General features: G+C 41.0%; 2 protein-coding genes across 23 annotated transcripts in view; one reads left to right on the forward strand and one right to left on the reverse strand.

The window, feature by feature from the left end:
• The first annotated feature begins 3,587 nt into the window (after window positions 1-3,587).
• The window catches only part of Znf177 (zinc finger protein 177), a 42,322-nt gene continuing 33,721 nt past the window's right edge, over window positions 3,588-12,188 (forward strand). For 3 of the 12 annotated variants that reach the window (XR_013428856.1, XR_013428857.1, XM_078028962.1), the window contains exons 1-7: window positions 5,542-5,848; window positions 7,486-7,569; window positions 8,158-8,283; window positions 8,930-9,012; window positions 10,860-10,945; window positions 11,533-11,659; window positions 12,016-12,108. Coding sequence is in view for 10 of the 12 variants with exons in the window: in XM_078028962.1 (XP_077885088.1) it covers window positions 10,913-10,945; window positions 11,533-11,659; window positions 12,016-12,108 (253 nt within the window). In the remaining 2 variants the exon portion in view is untranslated. Of the gene's footprint in view, window positions 5,510-5,541; window positions 5,849-6,923; window positions 8,284-8,929; window positions 9,013-10,859; window positions 10,946-11,532; window positions 11,660-12,015; window positions 12,109-12,188 lie in introns of those variants that run through there. The other 9 variants (XM_078029000.1, XM_078028994.1, XM_078028974.1 and 6 more) reach the window with 8 other exon arrangements.
• Window positions 8,371-12,188, reverse strand: part of LOC101958887 (zinc finger protein 426) — a 39,558-nt gene continuing 35,740 nt past the window's right edge. For all 11 annotated transcript variants that reach the window (XM_078029100.1, XM_078029110.1, XM_078029086.1 and 8 more), the window contains one exon: window positions 8,371-9,202. The gene's annotated coding sequence lies outside the window, so the exon portion shown is untranslated. The remainder of the gene's footprint in view (window positions 9,203-12,188) is intronic.

Raw genomic sequence — 12,188 nt, forward strand, 5'->3', positions numbered from 1 at the left:
ATGAGGCTGGGGAGGGACCAGGCTAGGCCCGCCGAGTGGACTCAGGTGAGACCAGATCAAGGGTCGTGGCTTTTAATATTCCAGAGGTTGGGTCTAAGATGGGACCTGATTGCCAAGGGAGACCCCTGGAAATGCCTAGAGGCGGGGCTAAGGTTAGAGCCTGTCACACAGGTTCCCTGAGGCCCAGGAGTAGGATGCTCATCAAATGCATTAATACCCTAGCTAGAGTGCTGTCCACAGGAAATCATACTTAAAACTCTGAGTCTACCAACCTGTGCGATAAACACTTTTCCATTGATTCAGTCCTTTAGGTCTTTACTTTTCCCTTTCATTGTTTTATTGACTATTGCTCTGCTAGAGGAAAGCTATTGAAAAGTATTTAATTAGGTCCTTCTATCTGGAAACCTTGCTGAACTTTAATATCTGTAAGTTCGTTATTTTGGACTTAAATATAAATAATATTTCCTGTGCATTTTTGTTATTATAATATTCCTAAGTCATTTATTTTTCTTCTTCTTTGTGAAGGGCCTCCTAACTATAAGTCAGATTAAGAAATAAGGTATTCATGTCTTGGTTAATAATAATCACCAAGGTTCCCATGTTAGCTGCAGTTTGTGGCTTTTATTAACTCCTGTTTTGAATCTGCTTTGTGAAGACATTTTATCAGTAGTTTTGATAAATATTATCCAATGTGTATGAAACTATTAAGTTCATAATAGTTTACTCCAACTTAATTTATGATGTCATGTCTGTAAGAAGCAGACACTCCCGTCCAAACCTAAAGAATAGATTAAGAAACAAAAGGTATAGCCAAAAAAAAGCAAAGAATATGATTTTCCTTTCCCCCAAGGCCAGGTAGGGCTGAAGACAGATTGCTTTTTAGCAAAGAAAGCATGTGGGGAATCAGTACAGTGAACTCATTTTATAGAATTATTCTCTTAACCTTGTGTTCCCACCATCTTCATCTATTTGTCCCCTTACACCTTACATCTAAATCTGTCTGTCCCCTTGATATAGGACAGATGTGGCTGGACACCAGAAATCAGGTTTATTTTAGCTTCAGCAGTCCAGAGGAGACTAATGCCTAAAAAGTTTTGGACCCTGAATCTGAAAATTCTTTTAGACTTATACTCAGTGGGGTGGTTACATGTCACTGGGTGGGTACATAACAGTTACTCTTTGTCCCACATTTTTAGGCTAGACAGAGGTTCACAAATTTTGTCTGCAAATCTGGCATTTATAAGAAAGAGGAAGCTACAACCCACAGAAATTTTTGCTGATATCCTATTGATACCCTTTGTAAAATTCTTTCTGACAAGAAAAGAAGCTTAATTGTGGCAACGGTCTTTTGGATGGGGGTAACTGGTCTGCTTCACCCTTACAAAGCAGTAAAGAAATTTTTTTTTCAATGCTAGGGATCGGACCAATGCGTTGCACATGCTAGGCAAGTGGTCTACCACTAAGCTATACCCCTAGCTCCAGAACAAATTTTATTTAGGACAATTGTAGTAGGGAAGTAGAGACCTCAGTATAGAACTGGACTCAATTCTGAATATAGCACAGATAAGTGGAAATTTATAAGCCAAGGAACATGTTGGTGGTTCTAGGTAGACATGAGCAGTGGGAACATGGTGTTTAAAGGGTTAATTCTATATATAAGTGAAGAATATGGAAAACAACATGTCCCTAGAAAAGGGAAATGACAACCCCCAGGGCTGAGGGAGGACAATGGGTCCTGGGAGAGAAAAGGCAAACAAAGTGCCTTGTGCTCTCTCTGGTCTTTCCTCCTTTCCCAGTATCCTGGAGGGGAAGGCAAACAAACGGGCTCTGGGCTCTGGATTATTATCCCAGTAACATCGAGTTTCAAGCTTTTACAACTGTTTTCCTGAGTTAGATTTTTAACCTGCATAACTAGTTTCCTGACTGTCCAGCCAACATGTCCCAAGTCTCTCATGATTAAGTCACATGAAATCTTCTGCTATGATTAACTCTCATTAAGCTCTATAAAAAAAACAGACCTCTCTTTTAACCAGTCACCATTATCTCCCCTGAAAATGTGCCATTCCACTACTGCTTAATAAAGACAGCTTGCTGAGCTGAGGTTTACTCCTTTTTCCAGTTATTTTGGCTTACATGAGCCTACATACTAACTCTCAGCATGTCTTTCTTTGAAACAGTTCACACAAGGCCATTCTAACTCAGCTGTGTTTTAAAAATAATAACACTATATTTGGGCTGGGGTTGTGGCTCAGTGCTAAAGCTCTTGCCTAGCATGTGTGAGGCACTGGGTTCAATTCTCAGCCCCACATAAAAATAAACGTGAAAAATACAATATGTTAATAAAAAGATAACAGTATTTACAATCCTTGACTAAGGAGCTTATTGTTTTCAGGATGTTCTGGTCCTTGTCCTGATAGGCTATGATTCTGCCTATCCAGGGAATAGAAGGTTTTAAAGAGGTGATTCAAAGGCTACTGTCCACATTTACCCTGATGTAATTCATTTGTTAATTTGAGAGATAACCATTTCTTAAATCTTCTGGTTCCATCCCCAGAGATCTATTTACTTCATTCCTGTGATTGATGTGTGCTCAAGGACAGATAACTGGGCCTAGGATAGAAAAAGGGTAAACCTGTTTCCCCAGAAGTTAGGAAAGGGAAAAGGGAGAAGAGAAAAAAAGAAAGTCAGCTTTAAAATAAGCCTTAGTGGAAAAGCAACAAGGGATATATTCAAAACATGACATGGACCACTGTCACATTCTTTTATCTAGGGCTGAAGAGCACAGGCCCCAAAACTCCTTTACTAATAAGAAAAAGAAAAGGAAATAAAGGAAAAAGCACAAGTTACACTGATCTGGGATGGATCTGGATGAAAGAGGATCTTTGACTTTACAGAAACCAAAATGACCTAGAGTTTCTGTTCAGTAGAAACATGCACAGTAGGGACCAAAAAATATGATACAATCCTACCATCAGTCAAAAGAGGTTGTGCTTAATGATAAACCCAGCCTAAGTCCCTCTCAAGACTGGGAACCATCTCATCACATTTTATTTTGTGAGCCCATTTTGGCTTTACTATAAATTACTGTGATTTCTAAACTTGCTTGGAATGCCTGCCCATGTCTTGAACTCACCCATGCCTTGATTTCCCTGACCAGATAGCAACCCTCTCTGAAACTTTAGTGGTGCTTCATAAATTCTGGCTTTCCCTGGCCAGATAATGACCCTCTTCGAAGCTTTAATGGCACATCATAAATTCTGGTGTTAGGATCTAAATTTACTCCCTAAGTGGTGGACCATTAAATCTACTACCTACCTTTGTGTTATGCTTATAAAAATCCTGTTATCTGTGAGTTCTCAAGACACCTCCCCTTTTTGCAACTTTCTGTGCTGTAAAGCTACACTCCTAGAGAGCTGGAGGGCTGTCTACTATTCCCACAGGTTTTGGCCTGTCAGAATTACAAGCTTGCTTTAATTTGATTTAAATTGGAGTTGATGGTCTTTTTTTTTTTTTTTTTTTAGTTGCGATTGAACACTTAGGTGGGATTCTCTAGAAACCTTCTCCTCTGTCCTAATAAAAACTGAGTTCAGGAAGAAGTGAGTTGTCACTCTCCTGAGAGAAAGCACTCTCTCCTATGAGGGTATTTTCCCCTTCTTTCTCTTCTAATAAATTCTGCTATTCTTTTACTAAGTTTCACGTCTTGCTTGAAATCTTCTCGTGCAAAGACAGGAAAGCCAAAGAATACATCAATTTCCAGAAAGATCTTATCTCAGATATCATCTTATCTCCTTATCCATTGGTTGTGTGGAGGGGAAGTCAGAAAGGAATATACTAAGAGGAAACTATCACAGATAAAAGGGGAATTTTGGTTCAACCAACCTAACAGATTTCTTGCTAAACACAGGCCCAAGTGATCATACATCACCAGGATGTTAAAAGCTAAGAATCTGATTAGATATTGTTAAATTAAGTTTGGCCTCAAAGAGCCCCTGTGAAGTGGACTGTAGCTTGATGTGTAAGCAATTTGGATCTAACCTTAGCAACAGAGTCTCAGCGAATCACAGTAATCAAGTTTCAGCCACCCACAGGTTGCCACCTGATCAGCCCATGCTCATGTAAAGCAGATGCTTCAACAACCAAGTGTATATAAGGCAGATGCTAACTGCAGCCAATCAGGATGTTTCTGCATTTCACTTCCTTTTCTTCAGCTAAATAAAAATAAATAAATAAATAAATATAGTGGACAGACTTGGTTGGGGCACTCTGAATTATAACCTAATGTAATAGGTTCTTTTCTTGATCAATGTGGACCCAGTGAGCACAACCAGAAGGTAATGAATAGAAAAAGCTGGCTCATGGGGTGCATGCCTGTAATCCCAGCAGCTCAGGAGACTGAGGCAGGAGGATTGAAGTTCAAAGCCAGCCTCAGCAATTTAGTGAGATCCTAAGCAATTCAGCAAGACACTGTCTCTAAATAAATTATTTGAAAGGGTTGGGGTTGTGGCCAATGGTTAAGTGCCCCTGAGTTTAATCCCTAGTACCCAAAGAAAAAAATAGAGAAGGATTTGTTACCCTCAGTTAGGAATGAAAGCACTGTAGTTATTTGCAAAGCAATGCTCTCCCTGAGGAAAGGAAGTATGTGCATTTTATTTTGTGAACCTATATATATTTATACAGACAATCGCATGTAGGGGTGGGCACATTTCTGAGCATGCTCAACTGGAAGGAAGGATGGCAGACATTGGCGTTTCTGGATCTACTCAGTTCTGTATTACAGTGAGCCAAGTTTACTGCTGGGTGCCTAAAAGAATGACTGACGTGGTCACCTTGGCTGGTTCTTAGTAAGTTTCTCCAGAAAGTTTTAGCTGAAACAAAAAGGACGCTTTGGTAAAAAGGTGCGAACCTCGCTTAGCATCTAACAGAACCATCTTCAATCTGGAACACCGCCTGTGGGTTTTAGAGCCTTTTTCTTTCTCAAATAAACTTCATTTTCAGATTTTTCTTTAATATCAAGGATGATCAGATAGAGGACTGGGAGGAAGGAGTTCTGGATAAACTGACTTAACAGCCTTCTTGCTAAAATCGGGTTTCACAAGGAGTTGTGCCGGTGAACTTCAGAAAGGTTCAAGAGCCTGACTGAAGTTTGATCATACCAAGAATCATTATGGTTAGCCTATAAGAACAAGGTCAGGATTCAAACCAAGACAGAGGGGTTTTCATGCTACGTAGGTGCTAATTTTTTGACAGTTCTCAAGCAAAAGGTTCACGCTGGTCTGTGGGTGTCAAATGACCCCAAAATCAGGTGTTCGCCCTCCTGGCCAAGCCAAACCACGTCTTTGCTGACAACAAAGACTGGACTGGAAGCGAGGGAAGTCGACCCTCCGCCAGCCCATCCTCCGGAGCCACGCCCCCTGCAGAACTTGCGCGTCTGCGCATGCGCCACCCGCCTGGGTCCGCGCGTGCGCGTGGTGGCAACCTTCTTGACCGCGGGCTCCCTCCCGCGTTGAAGGTAAGTTTCTCTCTCAGAGCTCTCAAAGTCTGACCCTGCCGGGAGCGGTCACCTGGGAGTGGGAGGGTCTAAAAGAGACGTGCTGCGTGCTCCGGCCTCCCGTGGGCGCTCGGGAGCCGCAATTCCCTCTGTCTCCGAGAGCCCTGGCCGGCTGCGCCTGCCTGAGCGTAAGCGGCCGCTTGGGTGCTTGGGTCCCCGGGCGCGGGCGGGTTCGCGCGCTCTGCCAGGCGCTGTGCTCGTTGTTCGGAAGCCTCCTCAGTAACATCCCTGCCGACCAGGCCACGGTGCCTCCGGCTCTGGCCGCCTCCTGGCCTCACCAGCCTGGCAGTTAGTGTCTCGGTGAGCGTTTGGAATTCTTCTGGTTGTGGGTGTCGGTTCTGGACGGGGAGAGGGAGACGAGCTGAGGTTGTGAGGGAGCGCGTGGATCAGATCACCATGGACAGTGTGGGTGGAATGCTTATAAGTAAACCCAGGATGGCCGCCCAAATCATCACCTCTGTCCCAGTTCAGAGCCTGCATATTCCCTAGAGCCTTTTTTGGTGGTCATGTGTCGGGAGTGGAACTCAGGTCCTTACGCAGCTAGGCCAGCGCTCTACCACCGGGCTATGCCCAGCTCACCCCCTGGGCTTTAAAATGGAGGAGTGTCTAGGAAGACGGGAGTTCTAGATACGGTGACTTAACAGGGTTCTTGCTAAAACTGGGTTTCCAAGGAGCTGTGCTGGTGAGCTTCAGAAAAGGTTCAAGAGCCTGAATGAAGTTCGATTATGCAAGGAATCATTGTGGTTAGTATATAAGGACAGGGTCAGAATTCAAACCAAGACATAGAGGGTTTTCATGCTACCTGGGTGCTAATTTTTTGACGACTCTCAAGCAAAAAGGGCACGCCAGTCTCTGGATGTCAAACATCCCCAAATCACGTGTTAGGTCATTAATTCTTCCAATCTGTGAATCCAGAATATTTTCACATTTATATCTGTCTTCTTCAACATTGTATATTTGCAGTGTATAGGCCTTTGACCATCTTCGTTAAATTTATCCCGAAGTATTTCATTGTTTTTGATTCTCTTGAAATGGGATTGTTTTCTTAATTTCTATTTTGGATAGTTCATTATTAGTTATAGAAACCCAACTGATTTATTTTATTTATTTACTTGTGTGTGTGTGTGTGTGTGTGTGTGTGATGGTGGTGGTGGTGGTAGTTCTGGGGGTTGAACCCACAGCATTGTGCATGAAGGTAAACACTCTACCAACTGAGCTATATCCCCAACCCACCCCAGTTGATTTTTATGTATTAATTTTTGGTCTTGCAGTAGTGAATAGTTGGTTTGGTTTTTTGTTTTGTTTTGTTTTTGGTAGGTTCTTTAGGGATAGATTATATCTAGTTGTGTTAATCACCTTTTTGTCACTGTGACCAAAATACCTGACAAGAATAATTTAGAGGAAAAGTTTATTTTGGGCTCAGAGTTTCAGAAGTTCAGTACATGGTCAGTCCCCCATTGCTCTGAGCCAGAGGAGAGAGAGCATCATGGCAAAAGGACCGGCTGGGGAAAAGTTACCAGAAATGGAGAGATTAAAGAGCCAGGGTCAAAATATAATCCCAAAGGCACACCCCCAGAAATCTACTTCCTCCAGCCACACCCCATTTGCCTATAGTTACCACCTACTATTCCATTCAAATTACTAATGCATCAAATCGATTAATCCACTGATGAGGTGACAGCCCTCATAATCTAATCATTTCACTGCTGAATATTCTTTCATTAACATAACAACTTTAGGGGGACACCTCATGTTCAAACCATAACGATAATAACTTATGCTGCTACTGTTTCTGGCACACACATCACAGGCTGCTCAGCATTTTAAGGCAACTTAGAATTTGTGTCCACTTAAAATTTGTATGAAGTGCCTTCCAGGCTTGTGAGTATGGAAACTGTGGGCATCCTGGGTTCTCAAGTTTTATTTCCTCTTCTCAGGATCTTCAAGGCTTTTTATGTCTTCATGAGGCAACATCAGAAGAAGAAAATATGGTGACTGAGTGGCTGACAAATCATTCTCAGGTAAGTAGGAAATTGACTTTTCTATGGAAAAATATGCTGCTTCCTATCAAGTAACTATATTTCCCCTGAGTGGAAAAGAATTTCTTCAAACAAATAGGACTTAGGGACTAAGTTTCCAGTCAGATTTCCTCAAGTTATAGCCTCTCATGTGGTTAACGGATTACATAGGGAAGTGATGCCGTTTTTCCAATACTTACTAATTCATTCTGAATTTCATTTATGTTTTTCATTCTTTGATTTTACTATGATAGACTGCAAAGGAGAGAATTAACATGTACGTCTCTCAGAGAATTTTATGCTATCATTTAAGCATTTATTTGAGTGCCTATAATGTGTTCAAGACTACATTAAAACCTGTTAGTAGAGAAAAATAAGGCCAAAACGGATCACAGTCTATTGTGGTGAGATACAGTCAGGTGAAAGAGATGCCATGTGACTAAATTAGGTCACCACTAAATATGAACAGATAGAAAAGAGAAGAGCAGTGAAGACCATGGAACCTATTCAAAGCATTGGGTCCCTCATTCTTCTCCAAAGGACATAGTGGGGATGCTCCTTGTCTCACACAGTGTGTCTATGATGGTTTAGGACTTAGTGTCCTTTGAGGATATGAACTTGACTCAGGAGGAATGGACTTTGCTGGACCAAACTCAGAGAAACTTATACAGAGATGCGATGCTGAAGAACTACAAGAATCTAATTCCATTTGGTAAGGTTGGTACCATTTCTTCAATTTAGTTTTTCCTGAATAAATATTTTTTTTTTTTAAAGAGAGAGTGAGAGAGGAGAGAGAGAGAGAGAGAATTTTTAATATTTATTTTTTAGTTCTCGGCGGACACAACATCTTTGTTGGTATGTGGTGCTGAGGATCGAACCCGGGCCGCACGCATGCCAGGCGAGCGCGCTACCGCTTGAGCCACATCCCCAGCCCTCCTGAATAAATATTAAGTATCATATTCTAGGGTCTGCATATTAATAGCAATGCAATCATAAACAAACCAAAGGTGCTCCTTTCATAGACTTACTGTCTAGTGACTTTCTCATAAGAAATGGAATTCTATTTGTTGTACTGTCTTTGTTTTCTCCATAGATAAAAGGCTTCATAACTGTACAAGCTTAAGCCTGTGTTTCAGAGGAAAGATCACTTTTCTTTTGTTACACAATGAAAGAGAGACTGTTTGTATTTGTAGTTCACTTGAAAGCTCACTGGCTGACTACTTGGAGCATAAAGATTATGTTATTTCTCAAGTTATGCCTGACAATGGTCAGAATGCCAGAAAAATAGAATCTTGGCCTTTGGTTTATGGAAATATTTGTCATCCCTTGCACATTCTTCTTACATCATGTCTCTTTCCCTAAGAGCAGGGAACCAGCCACGTAGACCTAGTCTGACTTTTCATGTGGTACAAGAAGAGCTGAGGACAATGGAGAAAGTTCTCCAAGGTGAGATAAAAGGAAGATGTGATTCTTTATGAGAAACAGCCATTATCTATAAGATGTACAGTACATTTGGAAATGTTAATTAGAAAGCTTTTGAAGATATACTTTTTTCCTGAGAATATTGAGTCCATTTGGTTTCTGAGGTTGCTTGGGTAACTTCCATCACTTTCCATCCATCTTTAAAACATTTGATCTGTCAGTAAGATGAAAGAAATTTATCATTTGCACTTAGCTCTTTGTCCATTTCTTTTCAACTTAGTTTCCCTGATTATACCTGTTACTGTTTTATTATCGATTTTAGTGTTTAGGGGCCTGGATAAAAGACTTTGGGTTTCATGTATGCCTAGCATACATGAAGCCCTGAGTTTAATCCCCAGCATCAAAAAAGTTAAAAAATTACCAATCTTATTTTTAGGGAATTATTTCTTCATAATCTACCAATTTGACCACAGACCTTATTATTTCCAAACTCTTAAAAACAGCCAAATCTCTCAATTTTTTTTTTTTGGGGGGGGGGTTAAGAGAAAACTTTATTTCAGGTCAGTTTTTGAAAGTATATACGCATTGAGTGGTCTTACATTTTTAACATCTTCCTTCCATTATTTATATCTCCAAGAACTTAAATTTTTTTTCATCTTAAAATTATGTGCCTTCTTGTGGGGCACGGCAGTGCATGCCTATAATCCCAGCGGCTCAGGAGGCTGAGGCAGGAGGATCGCACATTCAAAGCCAGCCTTAGTAATGGTGAGGTGCTGAGTGAGACCCTGTCTCTAAATAAAATACAAAATAGGGCTGGGGATTGGCTCAGTGATTGATTGCCCCTGAGTTCAATCTCTGGTACCCCCCCCCCAAAAAAAAAATTATATGCCTTCTTGATTGAGAGCCTCCCATTTGTTTTCCCTAGGCCAGTGTCCTCAAATGTTCAAATCTGTCTTTCTTCTTCCAATTCCATAGGGTCAAGCTGGCCTACACAAAGCTCTTGGATTCACTGTTTTCTATGATGCAATTAGGGAGCAAACTATGTTCAACATATCCATAATCGTTCTTTTTTCTCCAGCAGTGTGCTGGAACTTCTCTGCTGGCCTCCTAGACTACCATGAGGTATTCTCATCGATAGATAGTTAAGCTAAGTGTGTCAAGAAATATGCACAAAAGTAGGATTTCTCAGGAGATAATATATAATCAGGTGCAGGCACCTGCAGTCAGGGCCTTGGAGATGGGCTCTGAGTGAAGGAGATCTGATTTCAAATCCCAGCTCTGCTGTCAGGTTTGGCAGCATTAAATTTTGATGACTTCGTTTATACAGCTAAGTGTGATGAACATTGTTCTGTAGTATGATCCTTTTATTATTTTATGAAAATATATTCACCTAAAAGGAAATACAGGCAAATGATAATTTCTAGTTTCTACCAACCTCTATGGATTGCCAGTTGTTGAACTGAGTAATTGACATACATTAACTAGTCAGTCCAACCCTAAGAGGTATGTCTCATTTTAAAGATGTTTAAACCAAGGGTGTGGTACAAAATACTTTAGATCTACCTTGAAGATTTGTTGTTCTGTATAGTATTCGACTCTTTCCCCAGTAAGTCCTGATTTCTGCATGAGTAAGTGGCATTTAGAGACAGTTTGACACTATAAAGATATACTGCTCCTTAACTGTTACTGACTACAAGGCTTTGCAGTGGTTCAGGCCAGAAAGAAGTTCAAAAAGAAAAATTAGTAAGTACATATTATGTAAGAATTATACTATGTTCTTGCATAGGAAAACAAATCTTAACTCTTATATAAATATAAGGAAGCTTCTGAATCTGTAGGTGTTGAATATGAACATCTTTCTTCTCTTTTAGCTCTGTTTGCTTAGGACCATGTCCAGCTAGGGCAGAAATATCCAAGAGAGAGAATGGCTGCAGGATTGCTACCAGCTTGGTCACAGGTATGTAGGAAATAATTCAGTTTCCAATAAAATATTACTGTGCTTTAAGCACATCTCTTATGCATGATTTGCAGTTTTACACCCCAGCTGTGGCTGACCCAGTCCTCTCCCCATTATGTGGGCTTTTTAAGAGGGAATGTCAGGAAAAGCTACTATATTTTTAAATTTCTTTTTGGATTCTCATCCAGTTGAAGTATGAACTCTGGATTCCATACTCTGCTGGGTCTATGGGAAAAATTCCACTAGGAAAAAAAAACATTAATTTCTCAGGTATTTTATTCCTGCAGCCCGCCCTATCTATGTAGAATCTAAGTAAGACAAAGAGTCCACACAACCTAATTGTGCAAAGATCAGGTCAACCATGTCTTTAAAAACCTGCTAAAGCTATAAGCCTGGATGAGATGGCCCAGGGGATGAAGATTTAATGAGAACTAAGCCTGGGGGCTATAACAGAAGACCTCAGACACTTGTCCTGGCTTTCAATGCCTTGGATCCCTTCCCCAGTCCTGTCAGCTTCATCCATCTTCCTCAACTCATTGTTGAAGATAAGTCATTGGCTGAGCCAGATTGTGTATATGATGTTTTAGAATTCAGTGACCTTCCAGGAAGTGGCAGTGGACTTCTCTCAGGAAGAGTGGGCATTGCTGGACCCTGCTCAAAAAATTTTATACAGAGATGTGATGCTGGAGAACTTTAGGAACCTGGCCTCAGTGGGTAAGGCTTGTGCAATTCATTTATTCATTTGTTCACAAAGCAAGTAGTTCTTAAGCACTTATTGCATTATAGTCTGTGAAAAGAATGGGATGGATGGTCCTCTCATTAAAAGCTTTAGGTAATTTGTAGTCTGTGTATGATCTTGGACCTGAGTTTCAAAGGTCACTTTCCTATGGTGCACAGAGTGTTTCCTTCTTGGGCCTTGTGAAGGAGCTCTACTCTGATTATTACTACTCCTAAAGCTGAACTTAACCATCTTCAGCCTCCTTTGAAGCCAAAGTATAGAATCAGTTTTGTGGAAAGTCTTCTTGTCTCCTAACAGTCCTCCCACATCATATGTCTTTCCTCGTATATAGGGTATCAGCTCTGCAAACATAGTCTCATCTCCGAGGTAGAACAAGAAGAGCTGAGGACAGAGGAGAAAGGAATATTCCAAAGCACCTTTGAAGGTGAGTCTTGGGCAGAAAGGAGTTACTGCATGGAAAGTCTTGACTAGTGAGATTTGGGAATGAATCAGTGCAGGGGAAAA

This window comes from Ictidomys tridecemlineatus, chromosome 2 (assembly GCF_052094955.1).
Source record: "Ictidomys tridecemlineatus isolate mIctTri1 chromosome 2, mIctTri1.hap1, whole genome shotgun sequence".
Classification (NCBI taxonomy): Eukaryota; Metazoa; Chordata; class Mammalia; order Rodentia; family Sciuridae; genus Ictidomys; species Ictidomys tridecemlineatus.